At 42.6% G+C, this 23,269-nt stretch overlaps 1 protein-coding gene and 2 non-coding genes across 3 annotated transcripts in view; 2 read left to right on the plus strand and 1 right to left on the minus strand.

The window, feature by feature from the left end:
• Positions 1–9,996: 9,996 nt before the first annotated feature.
• On the plus strand, positions 9,997–10,090 carry trnai-uau. Its single transcript has 2 exons — positions 9,997–10,034; positions 10,055–10,090. It is a non-coding gene; the product is annotated as a tRNA-Ile (tRNA).
• Positions 10,091–11,966: 1,876 nt separating this feature from the next.
• trnai-uau lies at positions 11,967–12,060 on the plus strand. The gene is made up of 2 exons: positions 11,967–12,004; positions 12,025–12,060. It is a non-coding gene; the product is annotated as a tRNA-Ile (tRNA).
• Positions 12,061–15,270: 3,210 nt separating this feature from the next.
• mrps5 (mitochondrial ribosomal protein S5) overlaps positions 15,271–23,269 on the minus strand; it is a 38,111-nt gene continuing 30,112 nt past the window's right edge. Inside the window, exons 8-12 of the mRNA XM_037686990.1 lie at positions 23,037–23,083; positions 22,265–22,322; positions 16,888–16,950; positions 16,644–16,780; positions 15,271–15,757 (exon numbers count right to left, since the gene is read on the minus strand). Coding sequence (XP_037542918.1) covers positions 15,533–15,757; positions 16,644–16,780; positions 16,888–16,950; positions 22,265–22,322; positions 23,037–23,083 — 530 coding nt within the window. The 3' untranslated portion in view covers positions 15,271–15,532. The remainder of the gene's footprint in view (positions 15,758–16,643; positions 16,781–16,887; positions 16,951–22,264; positions 22,323–23,036; positions 23,084–23,269) is intronic.

Genomic DNA, 23,269 nt, shown 5'->3' on the forward strand with positions numbered 1-23,269 from the left:
TCTTGGGCCCTCCATTCTTGCAGTTCCTCCCTCCACCCACCCAAGTCGTTTGGGAGGGCTTTTTTGGGGATGCCAGGGGGCATCCTTGAGGGGGGATACTGTAGGGATGGCACCATCTTGTGGGCCTTCTCTGTCTGTACTCCCTTGTGTGTCTCTATCCAATTAATTTCACCCTTGTCTCGACCCAGCTGTTTGTAATTATGTCATGTTCTGTCTGTGTATATGTTCTGTCTGTGAGTCTTGTCCTTTGTCGCTTCGTCATTGGGTATTGCCTGTCCTGTCCAGTCTGATCCTGTCCTGACTATTTTGTAAGTTTGCTGCCATGTCAGCCTTTTGATTTATTAATATTAAAGTATTTTATTTTGTACGTCTGCCTCCTGAGTCCTGCCTGCTCAACTGGGTTCCCTCCTGTCCTGACCTACCTGAAACCCTGACACACTTGTGTCTACTTTTATTGTTCAATTTAGATATGTGGGTTTGTTTATTATATTCAATTCAATTCAATTCAAAAAATACTTTATTAATCCCAAAAGGGAAATTATTTGTTGTTCTAACTTGTTATCCTCATTTTATTAAGAGATGTTATAGATACTGATGGCTGTAGGCAGGAAGGATCTCTTGTAAAGGTCCATCCCACAGTGGATCCTAAGAAACTGGCTGCAGATGCCGTCCGATCCGTCCACCCAGACTCGGTTTCCCTGGGCTGTAGGATCGCCTGAATGCCGGGCAGAACTCCTCCTAGAGTGACGGCCACTCCTCCCAAAAGTCTGCTGAGCTCCTCATAGCAGCAGACAGCCAACTTTAGGTGCCAAGGGCCAATCCTGTCCTTCTGCTGTCATGAGCCGTGTTTCCTGCTAATTCCAGGATCCCAGTGGTCAGGCACTCGAGCACAGCTGGCAGGTAGATGAGAATGCGTCCACAGAACATCCTTTTCAACTCATTTGAGATTTGGGGTTGTAGTTGAGATATTACTTGAGCTTTTGAGATGTTAATCAGCTGCTGTTGGTTGTAGAAAACTGCCTTGTTGCCATGGTTACGCATCATAACAAATGTCCAAAACTAAAAACGTTTCAGTAAAAATCCTTCCAGCTGCACAGCATCGGATACCAGAGGAAACAATCATCCAAAAAATGTGATTTACATCCAGAAAAACAGGAATTAAAGTTTCCAAAAGCAAAATTTCAGAATTAATTTAACAGAGCTGCTCCAACATGCAGCCACCTTGAGCAGTGCAATTTACAGATATACAAATTATTTTATTTTAGCTTTGCACTATAGTTTAATTCTTGTTTTGTGATCTGTACATCTGTGGGTTAGAATAAAATTGAACTAAATGCCATAGCTCTTCTTTAAACATGTTTGAGGGAAATATTCCAGAGATCCAATAATTTTGTTTTATGATTTTTTAACTGAGTTAACTTTAACAGATTATTCAAAAAAAGTAATTAAAGTGAAAACAGGATTTCATGATGAAGCCGGCACCGTTTATTTATTATTATTTTTAATCTACACTGATAAAAAACAATAATAATAATAATTTTTGTTATACTTAAAATGTTTTTAAAAATCGTTTCCATCTTCCGTCCCACACCCGTCCAGGTCCGGATGTCTGCTGGAGCTCGGAGTTCAGCCTTCAGGAGCAGTCGAGGCCGCGACTTGGGTGAGCCCAGCCCTCGCACACTTCAACGAGTCACCAGCTCGTATGATCCTCTGCTGTGACCAGCAGAGCTCGGAGAAGGAGTGCGTGAGGCATGTGCTCCTGGGGGTCGGCAGCACGGAGGATCTTTTGCGGTGACCAGTGGAGCTCGGAGCTGGGGAGATGATGCCCTGCATGGATGTACCTGAGGAGGAATTATGGAAACCGTGGAATCCCTCAAGTGATGCGCCCGAGGAGGAACCATGGAATCTGTAGACTCCCTAAATGACGCACATGAGAAGGAACCATGGAAATGGTGGAATCCTTCAAATGATGCACCAGAGGAGGACAAAACATGGAAACTGGAATCCTTCAAATGATGCACCTGAGAAGGAACCATGGAAACTGTGGAATTTTTCAAATGAGGCACCAAAGGAGGAACCATGGGCAATGATGTAATTCTTCAAATGATACACCAGAGGAGGAACCATGGAAACTGGGGACTCCCTAAAATGCTACAGCTGAGGAGGATCCATGGAAATTGTGGAATTCTTCAAATGATGTACCAGAGGAGGAAACAATGCAATTGTGGAATCCCTCCAATGATGCACCTTAGGAGGAACCATGGAAACTGGAATCCCTCAAATAAGGCACCTGAGGAAGAACCATGGAAACTGTGAAATCCCTCAAATAAGGGAACAGAGGAGGAACCATGGGGAATGATGGAATTCTTAAATTATCCACCTGAGGAGGAACCATTAAAACTGTGGAATCCCTCAAATGATGCACTAGAGGAGGAGGAAACATGGAAACTGGGATCCTTCAAATTATTCACCTTAGGAAGTTCCATGGGTAATAATAGAGTCCTTCACATGTCTGCTAGATCCCACACATGTCTGCTAGATCCCATCCCAACCACACTGTTTAAAGAGGTATTTCCCCTAATTGATGTCCACATTTTGGATCTACTTAATTTGTCTTTAATGAGTGGTTATGTACCACAGCACTTTAAGGTTGCTGTAACTAAACCTTTACTTAAGAAGTCTGACCTTGATTCAGAAATTCTGGCCAACTATAGACCTATATCTAACCTAACTTTCATCTCAAAAATTCTAGAGAAAATAGTTGCAGGTCAGTTGTGTGAACATCTACAAAGAAATAATCTGTTTGAAGAGTTTCAGTCAGGGTTTAGAGCTCACCATAGCACAGAAACAGCACTAGTAAAAGTTACTAATGATATTCTCATGGCCTCAAACAATGGACTTGTGTCTACGCAGGTCCTGTTAGACCTCAGCGCTGCATTTCTTGTTCTAGAATTGCGCTGCTCAAGGTGGCTGCATGTTGGAGCAGCTCTGTCACATTCATTCTGAGATTTTGCTTTTGGAAATGTTAATTCCTCTTTTTCTGGATGTAAATCACAATTTCTGGATGTTTGTTTCCTCTGGTATCAGATGCTATGCAGCTGGAAGGATTTTTACTGAAACTTTTTTAGTTTTGGACATTTGGTATGATGCATAACCATGGCAATGAGGCAGTTTTCTACAACCAACAGCAGCTGATTAACATCTCAAAAGCTCAAATAATATCTCAACTACAGCCTCAAATCCCAAATGAGTTGAAAAGGATGTTCTGTGGACACATTCTCATCTACCTGCCAGCTGTGCTCGAGTGCCTGACCACTGAGAACCTGGAACTAGCAGGAAACATGGCTCATGACAGCGGAAGGACAGGATCGTCCCTCAGCACCTAGAGTTGGCTATCCGCAGCAATGAGGAGCTTGGCAGACTGCTGGGAGGAGTTCTGCTCGGCCTTCGGGCGGTCCTACAGCCCGGGGGAACTGAGAGGCCAGTCGAGTCTGGGTGGACAGATAGGACGGCATCTGCAGCCAGTTTCTTAGGATCCACTGTGGGATTGACCTTTACAAGAGATCCTTCCTGTCTATAGCCATCAGCATCTGTAACATCTCTTAATGAAATGAGGATAATGAGTTACAACAACAAATAATTTCCCTCTGGGATTAATAAAGTATTTTTGAATTGAATTTTTGAATTTGATACGGTTGATCATAATATTTTACTACAGAGGCTTGAATATGATATTGGGATTACAGGAACAGCTCTAAAATGGTTTAAGTCATGTCTATTTGACAGATTCCAGTTTGTAAATGTAAATAATAAATCTTCATCATACACCAAAGTTAGTCATGGAGTTCCTCAGGGCTCAGTGCTTGGGGCAATACTCTTTACTTTATATATGCTTCGATTAGGTAAAATTATTAAACAGCATGGGATAAATTTTCACTGTTATGCTGATGACACACAATTATATTTGTCCATTAAACCCAATGAATCCAATCAGCTACTTAGACTACAAGCATGTCTTAAAGACAAAAACCTGGAAGACCCTTAATGTTCTCCTTTTGAACAAAGACAAGACTGAAGTTTTGGTTTTTGGACCTGAGCACCTTAGGAATGAATTTTCAGTCTTTCTCCCTCCTTAGATGGCATTAATCTGTCCTCCAGCTCTAATATTAAAAATCTTGATGTTATTTTTGATCAGGACATGTTTTTTATTCCCCACATTAAAAACGTTACTAGAACTGCCTTCTTCCACCTGCGTAATATCGCTAAAATTAAAAACATCTTATCTAAAAATGATGCAGAAAAACTGGTCCATGCATTTGTCACGTCTGGACAGGACTATTGCAATGGTTTATTTTCTGGGTATTCATTCTTGGCTGCAAGTCACGTGAACTTCAGAGTGATTCCACGAGCTTCAGTATTAATTCAGAAAACCTTCTTCGAGGATGAAGGAGCAGAGCCGCTGTGAGGCTTGTGAAACTGCTGACGCCGCGGGAGCGTGCGTTTGACACCACTGCAATGAAAAAACGTGTGTCGCTTCTGCCGAGAGCGAGATACGTTGCTGAGCTCGTACCGTGGTCTCACGTTAACGTTGATGTGAACGGCGGGCGCTGAGAGCTGCGCGCGCGCTTTCATGCCGCTGGAGCGCGTATTGGCACAGCTGACAGTGAATGAAAACAACCTTAAAAAGGCTCATTCGTGATGAGTGTGTGTGATGGGGCCGCTTGTCAGATAAACCATGCTGACAGCCTGGCTAAAAGACACTTCATCATAAAATGATGTTATTTCACAGTGTCAACAACACACCTCCAGCAACCCGACACCTGGTTACCTTCCATTGAGCTCTGTTTGTTGTCCTGGAGGGCCCCCTGTTGGCGAAGTCCGGGAAAAAAAAAGAACTTCCGGATGCCGGGGACGTCTGACGGGAGGGGCTGGCGTAGCAGAGCTGGGGAGGCGTTGTGCAGCCGTGGAGCATCTTGAAATGATCTCTTGCTGATGAAAAGAGGACCTCCAACAAAGCTCCTGCAGCTCTCCTGAGAGGAAAGTGGAGTGACGAGCCAGGAGAACCTCTGGGACCTCGTTCTCCGGCTGCGATGCGGGGCGGCAGACAGCAAAAGAGGCGCACCGGTTGAGGATGACGTCAGCTGCCCTGTAGACGGAGCGTACTGCAGGGGCCGGCAGCGTCGTTAGCAAGCAGCCGCTACGAGAGCGGAGTGAGCCGAAGGACAGATGGCCACCGTCTCTTCCCGCCTCTGAACGTGTACGCCAACAGCGTAACGTGTTGTTCGCTGCGGCCGTGTGGAACACATGCTGGTGAGCTCAGTTGGAGAGCGGTGTCACCGTCTCGGTTATGCTAACCGGAGGCACGGGACGCTGGTCCACCTCGACATCTTGCTCCAATAAAGCCTCCATCAGGCTCGGCTCCAGGGGGCACTGAGGGACTTTCCGCTTAGTGAACCCCTGCTCTGGAGATGGGTGCGGACTGTGGAGACCGGCTACCCCAATCTACCAGGAAAAAACCAGTCTGTGGCCTCGCCCGTAGGACGTCCTGTTGGGAACACGAGGCCATATGGATCAAGACGGTGAGCCGGAATGGAACCCAGTAAACAACCTTCCCGCCGGATCATCCGAACTGGCGGGAAAGGCGTAGGACGTAAAAAAGGGTCCCTTCATGTCAGCCGCCTCCTGGGTTATGCCGAGCAACCCCTGAGGGCGCCGTCGGCCGGGAGCGGTGTGATCGCCGATGTGAAACGAGGTGGGATGGGGTGAGCATTCACTCAGCCCCCCTCCACCGACACTATGCTCTCCAGGAGGGAATGAGCAGCGGGGGGCTGCAGCTGAGCGCCGCCTGTCCCAGAGGAACCATCCGATTCGCTCCGAGGGTCGGCGATAAGGGGAAAATTACAAGATGGCGTTGTCCAGCGTGTAGTGACCTGTCACTGAGAAATATTCCTCCGCGCTTACCTTGAAATAAGACTGCTCGTCAGCTTCTCCTCGGGGAGGAGAACTCACCGGACGACTGGAGGTCGACTGCCGGGCCAAGCATCCTTAACAAAGGTTGGTCATCTACACAATTTTCATTCTTTGTTCTTCTGACAGTGCTATTAGTTTGCTGAAGAAAAAATGGGAGCCGATTTCCCGCTCTTAACGTAATTTATACGGACAGGGTGGGGCCCACACAGCAGGTGGGCGTGGACTAAATTTTTCAGTGCAATGCTCCGCAAAACGGGATAAACCCACTAAGCGACAGCTCTTAAAGCGCAAAGCCTATACGAAATAGAACTGATTTGTTCCACTTTGGAGTAAGCTGTTGTGGGAAGAATCAGTTTTGTTGTGTGTTTCCTTGACTGATGAAGCCTTCCGGACTGAAGGCAAAATGTTTCAGCACAAAAAAAAAATAAACTGTCCAGATGACCTGACTGAAAAATGTTGGATTGTATACCTGGATTATTGAGCATGGACTTTGTCGCCTGAACTAATGTTTTATAGTAAAAGTCGTGGGGTCCAAATGAATGTTTTTTTAAAGAGGGGGGGACTTGTCCCCTTCACATTATGTGGGGGGAGTAGTGGCGCAGAGGTTAGAGAGGTGGGCCTGCGATTGGAAGTTTGCCGTTTCATGCCCCGGTACTGACAACATCAAAAATGTAGGTGGGGTAGGTGAAGCACCCACATTTGCCCCTACCCTCATTCGCCCCACTCTGGGCCCATGAGCAAGGCCATTAACACCCCATCTGCTCCCTAAACAGGTCTCTATTGAAAATGAGTTCTCGTGGCTTAATGAAACTACCTGTATATCCATCCATCCATCCATTATCTTTACCCGCTTATTCCATTTTGGGTTACGGGGGTCGCCGGTGCCCATGTCCAGCAATCACTGTGCGAGGGGCGGGGTACACCCTGGACGAGTCACAAGTCCATCACAGGGACACATAGAGACAAACGAGACAAACAACCATTCACTCTCTCACTCACACCTAGGGACAATTTAGAGTTACCAATCAGCCTAACATGCATGTTTTTGGTCTGTAGGAGGAAACCAGAGCACCCGGAGAAAACCCACGCATGCACGGAGAGAACATGCAAACTCCACCCAGAAAGGCCTCTGGACCAGGGTTTGAACCAAGGACCTGCTCGCTGAGAGGCCAGTTGCGCCACCGTGTTGCCCCTCCCTGAAATCATGAGATTGACACAAACAGATAAAGTAAAAAAACTTCATCACCATTAATTTGCAGCAGAGCTCCAGTGGCACAATCAGTCAGCGCACAGTACTTGTAAGACGTATATTGTGGAGTAATGCTGAGGTTGTGAGTTTGAGCCTCACCTGGAGCAGTTCTGTATTTTAAAAGGGAAATGGATCAGCTGAATATCTTCTACATGAAGACTGACATCTCCTGAAATTTATAGTTTTTTATATGTTTAAAACAGAAAGAGCACATTCCTACAAACTCAGCACTTCACACCTTAGTCTCTCTCATTTACCACTCAGAGTGATGCACATCACCTCCACATTAAAGCAACACTGTTGACATGAAAGAAACATTTTGGAATATTCATGTTAGTGATGTCATGTGTAATCGCCTCACTGCAACAAACTCCAATGGTTCAGTTGGTCAGCAGGTGATGCTTATGATCAGTACACCGTAGAGCAATGGAAAAGTAAATAATTGTAGTACAGTAGTCCCTTGCTACTTCGCTGTTTGACTTTCGCTGATTTGCTCTATCGCGGTTTGTGTACGTACAGTACTGTACATAATACTTTCCAATTGAAATTAAATTAAATTAAAAAAATATACTTTTTCCACCTTTTTGTAGATTTCTTTCATTAAGCATTCACTGTTTTTGCCTGTCTAAATAACTACGTTACCCAGAAGCCATCAGTTCACTTCCCAGAAGTCAACACTGCTTCCAACCGCTGCCTTCTGCAAATGAAGAGAAAGTTTTGCAACACAAAGTCAGAAGTTCTGTAAGGATAAACTCACAGAACTGGCAGGAAAGTCACAAATAATTCTGAAGCTGAACTCATCCTTCAAGTTGTATCTTCACTGGTGCTGCAGTTCATCTGGATTCAGTGTGACTCGAATACTTAGGAGTTACAGGCGACAGACATCTGCAGGATTCAGCCTGGTTCTGCTCACGCAGTGCTGGTCTGAACCGGGCCAGAGGTGGTGGACTAAATCCTGGGCAGAATGTCCTTCCTGGAGTAGCAGCATGCACACATCAAGCTGGATGGATCAGTGGACTTCAGTCATGCTGTACTGGGACTTTTTTCATCTATCGGGTAGGACCGAAACTGACCCGCTGCTGTTCTGCAGAGCCTGGTTAGTTAAATGTAGTACCTGTATATACAGTATATGTATCTTGTTGTTAAAATTAGCATGTTTAAGAGTTTAGAGGAATGATTTGTGGGCTTCATCGCTGCAGGATAGGTCTGTAGAAATGAATTGAGTCGGATCAGAACTCACATGCTGCTGTTCTGCAGAGCTAGTACCATATTTTTCGGCCTACAAGTTTTTTTGTTTGTTTTTTTTTGCATAATTTGCATGCCCTGTAACTTATACGCCGAAGCAATGTATTTATGGATTTTCTTCCATATTTATAAACCAATTTTAGGCCCTTTTTTTTTTTCATTCTGACTGAAAATATTGAACACTACCATTTTCAGTTGCTAGATGGCACTCAAGGGGTTTGGAATGCCGTTGTGTCATGTAATAGGTAAAAGTGGCTATTAATGACACAATCAGCTTGCCATACTCTGTCAACTTCGTCCAGCTTGCCTGGAGCAACTGTCAAATCAGCTTCATTTAGCTGCACCACCACAGAAAATGCATCTAATTTGACCATTGAAGTGCATTTATTAAGTAAAATTTCATGTGAGACACACATTTACTATAATGTCAAACAAACAAATAATTGTTTTAGGTGCATATCTATTTAAATTTTGAGGAAATGCGCAGCTTTCCTCCTTCCTGATTTCTTCCCTCAAAGAACGCTCCCGGAGCATTGAGGCTGCTAATACTTTTGAAAATGCAGTTGATTTGACCGTCAAAGTTCATTTATTAAGAAAAGTTTGACTGAGACACATCTTTGCAAAAATTTAGAGCAAACAAATAATTGTTTTTAAGTGTTAATCTTGTTAAATATTTTTTTAATTCCTCCCGTGCACGTTCTGGTGGCCGACATTTGGCAGCCTATCAAATTTTGGCACAACACCGTCACTGGCCCACATTTCCAGATTGTCAGCTGTGACGTGAAACAAACACCATGCGTCAGCTGTGACACATAATAGATTCGACGTATATGGTGAAGCAACGTACTATTGGATTTTTCCACTTTATTAGACATATTTGGACTGATGCGACTTATAGAGTGGAGAGACGTGTACGGCGGAATAATACGGTAAATAAAATTTAGTAACGTATGTTGTTAAAATGACGTAAGTTTAATAGTTTGGAACACTGAAAGAGTGTGGGAAGGGTTTCTAAAGCCTTAATTTAAATTTTACTGTTCTTGAACATAAACTTCTGTATCCCTACTTCATGGTTTTTCAATTATCGTGGGATTCAGGGTACGGAAACCCTGTGATAAATGAGGGAATTACACATATACATTATAGAACAACAATGAGTTTGAGTTCAAGCTTCATCTGAGACGTTCCAGCATTTTACTGAGAATCTGAGATTTTGTGTTAAAACAAACTATTGTCAGAAACTGCCATTACAGATGATGCTTTAATAGATTCCTGAGGTAAACATCAGAAGCAGTGATTGAAGCTCATGTTAGGTTGACATGTGGTTGTAGAGTAAATTTAGGGATGAGTGTGGGTCTATGTGGTTGTGTATCTCTGTGTTGGACCTGTGATGAAGTCATATTGGGTCCAGAACACACTCCACTTTCACCAGATGGCAACAGGAAGTTCCACCTCCCTGAAATCATAATCAGAAATTAACACTGGACAGGTGGAGGAAAAAAAAAACTTCATCACAATTATTCTGCAGCAGAGCTCCAGTGGCGCAATCGGTCAGCGCACAGTACTTATAAGACAGTATGTTGTGGAGTAATGCTGAGGTTGTGAGTTCGAGCCTCACCTGGAGCAGTTTGGTATTTTAAAATGGGAAATGGATCAACTGAATATCTTCTACATGAAGAATGACATCTCCTGAAATTTATAGTTTTCTCTATGTTTAAAACAGAAAGAGCACATTCCTACAAACAGCACTTCACACCTTAGTCTCTCTCATTTACCACTCAGAGTGATGCACATCACCTCCACATTAAAGCAACACTGTTGACAGGAAAGAAACATTTTGGGAATATTCATGTTAGTGATGTCATGTGTACTCAAGTCACTGCAACAAACTCCAATGGTTTAGTTTGTCATCAGGTGATGCTTATGATCAGTACACTGTAGAGCAATGAAAAAGTAACTAATTGTTGTACAGTAGTCCCTCGCTACTTTGCAGTTTGACTTTCGCAGACTCGCTCTATTGCCTTTTGTGTACGTACCGTACTGTACGTACACAATAAGGTGTGGGGTTTTAAAGACATTTCAACTTTAATGCACCTGAACACACAACATCTTTTACAGTTGCAACGTCTGACAGCATCACAGTTGCTAAGCTAAGATGCTACAGATGTAGCGCTCCTTTCAAGCATCCTCCTATCATGAATATCAACCCCCTGGTCAACCACTGCCCGCACTAAGCTGCTAAACTGGCAAGCGAGTAACACAGGTACCTCCACCTCCTCCACCTGTGCGCGTTTTCTGCCGAGGCAAGAGGCAGGAAGCGACGGTGGAAAGTTGTAGGTAATCAGGAAAACCTGGAGTGGAGTTTTAGTAGCTTGAGTTTTATCCTATTTATCAAGTGGAATGGATTCATTCACTAAGAAAGAGAAACTGCGCCACCTGAGCATGGACTTTGTTGTTTTCAACCAGTTTGACAAGACTGTCAACAAGGAAGAGGGCTGGCAATGGAGGAGGGGGCGTACCAAAGAGACCATATTATAACAAGCAAAACTGGTATGTTCCACTTTGGAGTAAATGTTGGGGGAAGAATCAGTTTTGTTGTGTGTTTCCTTGACTGATGAAGCCTTCCGGACCGAAGGCGAAACGTTTCAGCACAAAAAAAAAAGAAACTGTCCAGATGACCTGACTGAAAAATGTTGGATTGTATACCTGGATTATTGAACATGGACTTTGTCGCCTGAACTAATGTTATATAGTAAAAGTTGGGGGGTCCAAATGAACGTTTTTTTAATGTGGGGGGGGACTTGTCCCCTTCACATTATGTGGGGGGATTGGTGGCGCAGAGGTTAGAGAAGTGGGCCTGCGATTGGAAGATTGCCGTTTCATGCCCCGGTACAGACATCAAAAATGTGGGTGGGGTAGGTGAAGCAACCACATTTGCCCCTACCCTCATTTGCCCCACTCTGGGCCCATGAGCAAGGCCCTTAACCCCCCATCTGCTCCCTAAACAGGTCTCTCTTGAAAATGAGTTCTCGTGGCTCAATGCAACTACCTGTATATCCATCCATCCATCCATCCATTTTCTTTACCCGTTTATTCCATTTTGGGTCACGGGGGTCGCCGGTGCCCATGTCCAGCAATCACTGTGCGAGGGGCGGGGTACACCCTGGACGGGTCGCAAGTCCATCACAAGGCCACACAGAGACAAATGAGACAAACAACTATTCACTCTCTCACTCACACCTAGGGACAATTTAGAGTTACCAATCAGCCTAACATGCATGTTTTAGGTCTGTGGGAGGAAACCGGAGTACCCGGAGAAAACCCACGCATGCACGGAGAGAACATGCAAACTCCACCCAGAAAGGCCCCTGGACCGGGGTTTGAACCAAGGACCTGCTCGCTGAGAGGCCAGTTGCGCCACCGTGCTGCCCCTCCCTGAAATCATGAAATTGACACAAACAGATAAAGTAAAAAAACTTCATTACCATTATTCTGCAGCAGAGCTCCAGTGGCGCAATCGGTCAGCGCACAGTACTTATAAGACAGTATGTTGTGGAGTAATGCTGAGGTTGTGAGTTCGAGCCTCACCTGGAGCAGTGCTGTATTTTAAAAGGGAAATGGATCAACTGAATATCTTCTACATGAAGACTGACATCTCCTGAAATTTATAGTTTTCTCTATGTTTAAAACAGAAAGAGCACATTCCTACAAACTCAGCACTTCACACCTAAGTCTCTCTCATTTACCACTCAGAGTGATGCACATCACCTCCACATTAAAGCAACACTGTTGACAGGAAAGAAACATTTTGGGAATATTCATGTTAGTGATGTCATGTGTACTCACGTCACTGCAACAAACCCCAATGGTTCAGTTGGTCAGCAGGTGATGCTTATGATCAGTACACCGTAGAGCAATGAAAATTGTTGTACAGTAGTCCCTCGCTACTTCGCTGTTTGACTTTTGCTGATTCGCTCTATTGCCTTTTGTGTACGTACAGTACTGTACATCTTTTCCAATTAAAATAAAATTCAATTAAAAAATTAAAAAATTCCACCTTTTTGTAGATTTCTTTCATCAAGCATTCACAGTTTTTGCCTGTCTAAATAACTACGTTACCCAGAAGCCATCAGTTCACTTCCCAGAAGTCAACACTGCTTCCAACTGCTGCCTTCTGCAAATGAAGGGAAAGTTTTGCAACACAAAGTCAGAAGTTCTGTAAGGATAAACTCACAGAACTGGCAGGAAAGTCACAAATAATTCTGAAGCTGAACTCATCCTTCAAGTTGTATCTTCATTGGTGCTGCAGTTCATCTGGATTCAGTGTGACTCAAATACTTAGGAGTTACAGGCGACAGACATCTGCAGGATTCAGCCTGGTTCTGCTCACGCAGTGCTGGTCTGAACCGGGCCAGAGGTGGTGGACTAAATCCTGGGCAGAATGTCCTTCCTGGAGTAGCAGCATGCACACATCAAGCTGGATGGATCAGTGGACTTCAGTCATGCTGTACTGGGACTTTTTTCATCTATCGGGTCGGACCAAAACTGACCCGCTGCTGTTCTGCAGAGCCTGGTTAGTTAAATGTAGTACCTGTATATACTGTATATGTATCTTGTTGTTAAAATTAGTATGTTTAAGAGTTTAGAGGAATGATTTGTGGGCTTCATCGCTGCAGGATAGGTCAGTAGAAATGAACTGAGTCGGATCAGAACTCACCTGATGCTGTTCTGCAGAGCTAGAACGTAAAATTTAGTAACGTATGTTGTTAACATGACATAGGTGTAAGTGTTTAGAACATGTGGGAAGGGTTTCTAACACCTTAATATAAAATTTACTGTATATGAACATAAACTTGAACTAATGTATCCCTACTTCCTGGTTTTTCACTTATCGCAGGGCTTCAGGGTACGAAACCCCCACAATATACAAAGGACAACTGTATATACCGTGTACAATGTTGAGCAACAATAAATCTGAGTTCAAACTTCTTCTGAGGCATTCCAGCATTTTACTGGGAATCTGAGATTTTGTGTTAAAACAAACTATTGTCAAAAACTGCCATTACAGATGATGTTTTAATAGAATCCTGAGGTAAACATCAGAAGCAGTGATTGAAGCTCATGTTAGGTTGACATGTGGTTGTAGAGTAACCTTCGGGATGAGTGTGGGTCTATGTGGTTGTGTATCTCTGTGTTAGCCCTGTGATGAAGTCGTATTGGGTCCAGAACACACTCCACTTTCACCAGACGGCAACAGGAAGTTCCACCTCCCTGAAATCATGAACAGAAATTGACACAAACAGATGAAGGAAAAAACTTCATCATAATTATTCTGCAGCAGAACTCCAGTGGTGCAATCGGTCAGCGCACAGTACTTATATGACAGTATGTTGTGGAGTAATTTTGAGATTGTGAGTTGAAGCCTCACCTGGAGCAGTTTTTTGGGTTTCCATTATGACAGATCAAATTCAGTTTCACAGCAAAGGTACACTTTAATTCAAAGCAACTTGAAATTCTTGTTTGATAGAATATGCTGAGCATATCTTTAAATAAACAAAACACTGTAAAATGTTTTAAGATTTGAGCTTCTAGTGTGGCTTCATCTAAAAGAGGATGAAGTCATTTTATTTCTTACTGGGTTTACAATGTAGGTGGCACAGTGGCAGTTAATAGAGCTGTTGCCTCTCTGTGAGAAGGTTACCAGTTCAAATCTCAGCGTGGGACCATTCTGTGTGGAAATTGCATGTTCTCTCAGTGCATGCGTGGGTTTTCTCCAGGTACTCATTTTTTCCCCACAGATCAAAGACATGCATGTTAGGCTGATTGGTAACTCTATTCCTAGGTGTGAGTGAGAGAGTGAATGGTTGTTTGTCTCTGTGATGGACTGAGACCTGTCCAGGATGTCCCCTGGCTCCCCTAGTGACTGCTGAACATGGGGCACCAGTGACCTCTGCAACCCAAAAAAAAAAGAGGTAAAAGATAATGGATGGTTTTAAATGTATACCCAACTATATTTTAATCTTTGTTTTTTTTAAACAGTCAGTGCTTTTAGTGCACATGATCATTTTTTGTAAAAACATATTTACTACCCAACAAAGTAAAGTCAGGTCCTCTGGACAGCTAAACCATCCAGAGGACCTGACTTTACTTTGTTGGATTTTTCTACCTGGATTATTGAGCATGAATAAGGATAATATTTACTACACATTACTTTTCTAATGTTTTAAACTGATAACTGATGAAGTGGTAGATGAAGACCAGCGATAGAAATAAAACTTGTTTGTTAATAAAGTTTTATATTATATTATTAGGGCAGCACGGTGGCGCAACTGGTAGAGCTGCTGCCTCTCAGTGAGCAGGTCCCTGGTTCAAATCCTGGTCCAGGGGCCTTTCTGGGTGGAGTTCGTATGTTCTCTCCGCGCATGCGTGGGTTTTCTCTGGGTACTCCGGTTTCCTCCCACAGACCAAAAACATGCATCAAAAACATGCATGTTAGGCTAATTGGTAACTCTAAATTGTCCCTAGGTGTGAGTGAGAGAGTGAATGGTTGTTTGTCTCGTTTGTCTCTGTGTGTCCCTGTGATGGACTTGCGACCCGTCCAGGGTGTACCCCGCCCCTCGCACAGTGATTGCTGGACATGGACACCAGCGACCCCCGTGACCCAAAATGGAATAAGCAGGTAAAGATAATGGATGGATGGATTATATTATTATTATAGTTCATATATGGAGGTATAATTTAATAAATGAAAGATACATCACAAGATTGTTTTAGTTGAACATTTTATTTCACTGATTAAAAAAACAACTTGATAACAGAGCAGGAAGTTTTCAGAGGTTTTTCAGTGATTATTGATTGACCTTTAAAGATTGTGCCTGTTGTCAAATGAGATGAATTTATACTCAAACATTTATTACCTTTAGTTTTCAGTTAGCAAATCATTCTGACAGATAATATCCACTGTATATGAAAATGGATATACTGTTAGACAAAAAAAAATATAAAAAAATCCTGCACTTTCATCTTTTCATTCCTGGTTTCAGACGGTCTTCAGTTCTGTTCTCTGATCTACCAGACGGTGCGTTTCACACCATCCCATACGGAGGTTTTAGATCCCTGCTTGGCTCGAACATCGTCCCAGTGCAGCTTGGTGTCGGTGAGCTCATCCAAGGGCTCTGGGTTGGTACGCACTCCGTCTTTAGGACTTGCCACCACAATGGGCAGCGGGCCTTGGTTTGAATTGAACTCCACAACATGGAGCTGCTGCCTGTCAGCCAGCTTCTGAAACGTTTCCTGCAGGGAGGCCGAAGAAGTAGTGGTAAGAAGGAAAATCTGAGACGGTTCCTACAAATTACTGTATCTGATGGTGGATAAAGAAATATACATATAAGGTCAAGGAAACAATACTTCAAGTTTATTACTCATTAACAGCCAAGGGAGTTAATCAGCCATGAGCAATAAAATAACCAGGGCTTTTAAATAGATAAATTAACACAATGTCCTTAGCTGTCATTTTCATAGTCCTTTTAGTATATTTCAACTCATTTTCTTTTTTTAATGTAAATTATTGGATGATCATTAGTGCTCAAAAATGTGGTTTGAGCACCGTTTTGTTTGCCCTTAACATCTGCTACATTAAAACCTGACTGTGTCAGAAATGTCATTGACTTTAGAAACTGATTACACTGCTCTCTCTCTTACACACTCACACACACATTACCCTGTCACCCATTAGCTCAGGAAAACTGAAAACGCGTCTGACGTCTGCCCCGTTCACTCTCATTAAGACGTCACTTTCCACATGAACAATCGCCTTTGAGCAACTTTACAGTGAAAGTAAATTATTAGAACACAAATGTTCATTTTGCCATGATGCGTAGCTGACTGGATGAGGTATAACTGATACAATGTGTGCCCCAAAGTGACGACAGTAATCAGATTTGTTTTCAGATGCAGGAGGCAGCCATAATATTAAGGAATCTACTGGTTTCTAGTGCACACTGTGCTGCATTAATCAGATCACAGAAACAAGTTGAGACCGGCCTTAAAGTTATTGAGATAAACATGAATGTAGCTAATAACTGCAGCAAGATGAGAAAATGTTCAACTTTACGTGTTGCTTTACTAATAAAAAAGAATTTGGTCTTTAATCCCTCCCACCAGCCTGACATGCCCTCACCTGATTGGTCAATCCAGCAAAGAAGGCCCGAGTGATGTTGAGGAGATTCGTCTTTCCCTCCACTTTGCAGTACAAGTCCTTTATGCCAATCAGCTTGCACAAGGTGATGATCACCCGGTGGCAGCACAGACCATAACCTGCACAGACAAGTACACCGGCTCAAAATACGCAAAAACTCATAAATGCAAGAAAATACATGAAGCATCTTGTACTGAACTAACATTAATGAAACAAACCAACTCACCCTCGTTTTTTTTCTTAACACGCAGCGTTGTCGTCTGGAACTTGGAATCAAAGTCATGAAAAACTGTTGGCAGAAGAACATGACAGCTGTTACTCTCAGCCTGCAGGGCAGAAAACAGATGAAGCTAAACTGATCAATCAAACCCAGAAACGGCTTCATGTGTTCGAGCTGCTGTCACTTTGAGGAACCTGTGTTTTACGTCTTTTTTTTACTCTCATTCCAATTTCCCCTTAGATCTCGTGTTTCCAGGGCTGAGGGTGGGAAAGCTCCTGAGCCCGAACGTTTTCCATGACCAGGAGGTGGACATGAGGTGGGGGGTGCTATGTATGTGACAAACTTTTAACCCAAAACATATAATATCATATGAAAACAACTCTTTTAACCCATGGGTGGCTTATGGTCTTGTGGGCAACATGTTAGAGGGAAATTTTCCAGAGATCCAATAATTTTGTGTCTTTTTATGATTTTTCAGCTGAGTTAACTTTAACAGATTATTTAATAATCATTAAAGTGACAACAGGATTTCATGAAAAAGCCGGCACAGTTTATTTATTTTTTTAAATTTCAATGATAAAAAAAATTTAAAAATTTTTTTTACACATAAAATGTTTTAAAAAAATTGTTTCCACCGTCCCTCCCAGACCCGTCCTGGTCCGCCCGTCTGCTGGGATCGGCCTTCATGATTACGCGAGGCCGGGGTCCGGGCATCAGCCTTCTGCGAGTCAGCAGCTCGTATGATCCTCGTGGTGACCAGCGGAGCTCGGAGCCGGGGAGATGACGCCCTGCCCAGCCTGGCTCAGGGGGAGAGGACTGGGGAGACCGGTGGAGCTCCATCCAGCTCGCTCTGAATTTTGTTGTCGGCCACCAAGCGCAAAACAACCCCCGCACTTCAGCATTAGACCACGGTGTTGTCATTATTATTAAAATCTTTAAAATAGGTCCAGCTGCTGCTCCAGGTTCTGAGTAATTGCAAATGGCGGATTGGTGTTCTGAAAAGTTTCTGAATGATCCAGTGACTCCTCCCCCTGACCAATCAGTGACCGACAGTGTTCTGACGTCACGTTTTGGGACCTGCTCGGCCCGGTTGAAACCGCAGAGCCATGGGTTCTGAGAAAAGGGACCGGTTCTACGTACCATTTCTAATGGAAAAGGGGTATTACTGTGAGTTCTCAACAACAGCTGCTAAAGCGCCAGAAGTAATTCACTTTCTATTGACAAGAGCGACAAAAATGCCTAAAATGACAGTAACATTTTATTTGACATGAACCCGTCATAAACATGACATGTAAGATGAACATTAATGACACTCATTTAATGGTAATGGCTGTAGTTATAAAATGTCATTTGGTTTCTGTAATGTCTGCATCCCAAACAGTTTCAGCAGTTGCGCTGCAAAAACTGACAGACCTTTTTTTCCACTCCTTCCATCACCTTGAGCACAAAGAGCAAAAACATGCACGAGGTTGCTGGAGCTTTTGGCACCAGCTCCCTAAAGGCTTTCCATCAATACCCAAGCCCAGTGCCATTTATTCTTTGTGTCTTTATCAACATTAGTGTCTTCCTCTGGCTTCACAAACTTGTGGTCCATGCTCATTGAACAGCACTCGGAACAACTGCTGGATATGAATCAAAGTTTTGCCAAGACCCAAGGCCCCCCTCCTCCCTATTTCTGATTGGCTAGTAGGACTATCTATTGTGGTTGGGAGTGTAAGCGGTGCCTCTGTTAGATCCAGAGAAATATCTGTTAAATCTCTGGGTGAACCCAAATTAAATTTATTTATTTGGCGGTACACAGGAGATCCGGCACGGCGCCGGAGTGCTATCAGCCCGGCGCTTCTCTACCTGCCAGCCAGATGGCTCTCCATGTGCGAGCAACTCCTGCTCACTGCAGCAGCCGGGGCTGATTATTTATTCAGATAACCTCAGCCTCTCAGTGGGAGCTGCATGCTGCCAGCTCCATGGTATCAGGTTAAAATCCTGTTCTGGTGTTACAGCACTTTAAAACATCTCTCTCACTGCAGCCTTTACACAACTAGTGCGAACAAACAAACTAGGCTTTGTACTCAAATGTTGCAATAAAACAGAGGAAGCGTTTGGAATAAGAGGGGAAAAAAAATAAGAAAAGAAAATGAGGAAATTGTATTAAAAAATCAGTTTTTGGAGGATGCTTCCAGCTTAGTGAAGAAATAAAAATCTCAGTTTGATCTCAAACACACCCTCACTAAGACGACTCAGTCACATGGTGGAACTGAACATTTGTTATAACTGCAGGAGGTCCAGCTTCATCTGACATGAGTGATAAAGTCAGAGCAGAAAGGAACGAGGAAACATCTTCCCAGTTAAAGTCTGTTTGATATTTCAGTCATTAAAACCCTGAAGTAAAAAACAGAGAAACTCAGAAAATTATTTTGGAAGTTGTTTGTTTGTCTAGTTTGTTAGTCATCAGTAAAGATGCAAAACACCAAACGCTGCCATGTTTAAATCTATTTCATTCAGTCACACTTCGTACTGTCCACCATTACCCTTTAGCAGTGTTGTTCTTGTTAGCAAAATATCTGATGAACTGCTGGTCAAGTTTTAATGAAAGTTACAGTAAGTGATCATTTGATGTTTATCTACAACTCTAACTTTTGGAGTCACTTCAATTCAAGATGGCCACCACAGCTAACTGACCTTAGAAAACACAAAACGGCTATAACTGGCAATTTTACAGACACTAAAATAAAAAAACGTTAGCTGTAGTAGTAGCTGAGAGTTATAACCAACACATAGTCTGCGTGCTAACAGATTGCACAAGATGTTTGTATACAATTTTACCATTAACTATTTTGGGGTTAACGTTGTTAGCGGAATATCTCATGAACTACTTGTTAAATATTCTGGATGTGCTTCCTTAACTGATTAACCTTTGGAGCCAAACGATTTCAAGATGGCTACCACAGAAGGTTCTTCTTTTGGCTTTTCCCTTCTTCAGGGATCACCACAGCAAACTAAGTCGCACAAACACTTGGCAATTGTTTTTACGCCGGATGCCCTTCCTGACACAACCACAGATCACCGAGCTCCCCTCTGTGTGGAGCAGAGAGCTGCTATCTAAGGAGCCCGGGGAGCTACCACAAAAAATTGACCTTAGAAAACATAGAAATGGCTATCACTCAGTCAGTTTTACAAATACTGTGCTAATAAGTAAGTTAGTAAAAAAAAAAAAAAGAAGAACATAGTAGAAACTACAAGTAATTTACACCACGTACACTGAGCATGGCATCTTAGCATCGAACAAGTTTGGGCAAAACCTTATTTTCAAATTTGACCCAAATGACTTCAACTTGTAGCCTAAAATTCTGGCATGAAGAGTTATATGCTAGGCCTTGAATTTATTTTTATTTTAGGGCCAAACGAATGCTTACAAAACAACTTGCAAGATAAACAATGAACTTTGAAGTTGCGTATTGGACTGAAAGTTGGTTGCAATAGTTGCAAAACTTCAGTGGTAGAACTAAACGTGAAAAAGGCAATCGAAGTTATTTACAATTAGGCCTGTCACGATAAAAAAAAAAATTGCTGGGCGATTGTCTCAGAAATTATTGCAATAAACAATAATATTGTTTGAAATTTGTCAATAATTAGTAATTATTGTCAAATTTAAGAAGAAAGGTTAGTTCATTTTAGTTTGTGTGTAGTACCTTTTTCAACCACCGGATGGCAGTATAAGACTGTTTGAACCGAGGGATGGATAGTGAGGAAGCGAGCAGTGTGTCTCTTTAAGAAAAATGGGAGGGAGGCCTCTGACGTGACATGGGCTGTCTCTCCAGTTCTCAAAATGGTGGATGCTCAGTGTGGTTTGAGCTCTTTAGCATAGTATTTTTCACGCAAAGTTTTTAATAAAAAATCAGTAAACAAGTTCTCAGCTTCTTTTTGTAGACAAAAACAACTTATTAGACAAAAGTACGAGTTTCAACCCTGAATTTTGGAGCTTCGACAAGAGGTTTTTCTTTTCCCCGAGGTCGGCCTGTTAGCTTAGCTTCTCAGCTTAGCTGCTTTTAACGATCCAAAAACATGATTTTGGACGGTTAAAATGGATTTTAAAGCGAAAAGAGAAAGGGAGGGGTCAGTGAAGAACACTGGAGTTGAGCCTTTTTGTCATCCAGCGTCTTCAGAAGAAAGTGAGAGACACGAAGAAACGATAAAGCCAATAAATGAAAGTGATGTCAATAATTGTAATTTATCACGTGATTAATTGATTTATTGCGACAGGCCTGCTTACAATACATCTGGGATTTCATTACGACATTGAAGCGAAGAGATTAAAAAATAAAAACAATAAAAAACAATCACACATTCAGGTTGCAGATGGAGACACAGGACGAGCTGAACCTGCAAAAATCAAATATAACACTCGAGCTCCAGCTGGGCGGAGATACAGATCCACACACACTTCTCGTCTGGTTTCAGGCCAAATCAGGAAACTAACTTTCTCCTCCGGTGGGCGCGGCGGAGGCTGATGACTCACACACATTCATCTTTCTAAAGCTGCTCTCCAGCAGTGGCACAAGAAGCCAAATGGAGTTTTACAATAAGAAAGTACAAGCAGCACATTTAGACTCATTCAGTTTCTCATAAAGCCATTTTTGTTTTTAGATTATGTCACTTGTGTGAATATGAGCAGGAGATACGAGGGGATAGAAAGGCTGAAACCGGGACTGTGGAAGAATCACGGCATGAGAGGGATATTTAACCACTTCTGTTACAAAGATAAAATGTCAGTATGTTTTACATCATGTAAATGTATCATAAACCACTGCTGATATATGTCTACAACAGAGTCACAATGTTTTATCAATGTAAATCTGTGGTTTATTAAAAAAAATCCTATTCACCAGCTTCAATTGGATCACTCATGGTGCATCATAGAGAGTCCCTGTTTACGTCATCCATCCATTTTCTTTACCCACTCTTTCCTGTCTGGGTCACACAGAGCTGGTGCCTATCTCCAGTGGTTATTGTGTGAGAGTCAGGATACACCCAGGACAGGTCGCAAGTCCGTCACAGAACCACACGGAGCCAACAGATCACTACTCACGCCATCACGCACAACTTGTAACAACTTAAGAGCTACCAGTTTTAGGTGTGTGGAAGAAAACAGGAGCACCCAGAGAGGTCTCTTATGGGAGGCTAACCTTATTGCTATGAGGCAACAGCTCTAACCACTGCTCCACCATGCCTTGTGCAATTATTGTAATGTTCTATATCTTATTTCTCTGAACAAGTCTACTAAAGTCAATGAAGCAAACACAGTATCAAGGTAACAGGCTATAAATCAGATTTAGGTGCAAGAACAATTTAGGAAATTAAACGATGAGTGGACAAAAAAACTTACCTGTGTGATCATTGTAACGCTCTACGTAGTACAAATATCGGACGGCTCGGTTCTTGGCCTGCATGATAAACACACAACAAACTACTGCAAAGTTGTATTTTTTTATGCAACATAATTTTGGTGAGCTGCATTAAAACGTTTACATGACGGTCATGCTGCAGTTCATTGCCATGTGTGGGAATAATATACAAAGAAATAGTGGTAGCAATTGTAGATGTTTAAAGCAAAGGCCTTAAGCCATGTCATTTCTGGGTTAAAGTCACTCAAAACTGCAGCTTAGTTGGGTGTGAGATAATAAAAATGGGTGAAGGACATGATGTGATACTCTTTGGATAATTATATGTGTGTGTGTGTGTGTGTGTGTGTGTGTGTGTGTGATTTGAGGCAGGAAGATATGTTTAGAATAATGTGCTGTATAACCAGGGCAGTGAGCTGTGAGTGGCTAGATAAGAATGGGACCGTCGGCCAGCCCAATGGGAGGGAATAACATCATAGTATAAGGTCTAATGCACAGCTCACTTCCTTCACAACTGTTGGGCAGTGCATTTACAAGCAATTCTCCACATCTGTATTCTTGTTTGTGCATTTTTGTTCAACAATAAGGAGTTTATTAATCCTGATGAAAAACCTGTGATATTTTCGAGCAAACTAACGTGGGAAGGTCGACTAGGCAAAATTAGGACTTCAACGCGCGTTACATTATTCTATTAAAGTTCAAAACGCAAATCTTACATTATAAACATAGTGACAAAAAAGCAACTTGCGGTCTTACCTTCCTCATAGCTGCCATTCTATCTGATGCTTTACCCAAAGCAAAGCCTAGAGGAAGGGAGGAGAGTCACTTTAATCTTATGATCAAAGATAATAAACATGTATTAATCTTATGATCAAAGATAATAAACATGTATTAATCTTATGATCAAAGATAATAAACATGTATTAATCTTATGATCAAAGATAATAAACATGGATAAGATCTAAAACAACAAAGTCATTACATGGATA

The sequence above is a fragment of the Nematolebias whitei genome, chromosome 1, assembly GCF_014905685.2.
Source record: "Nematolebias whitei isolate Nwh7 chromosome 1, NemWhi1, whole genome shotgun sequence".
NCBI lineage: Eukaryota > Metazoa > Chordata > Actinopteri > Cyprinodontiformes > Rivulidae > Nematolebias > Nematolebias whitei.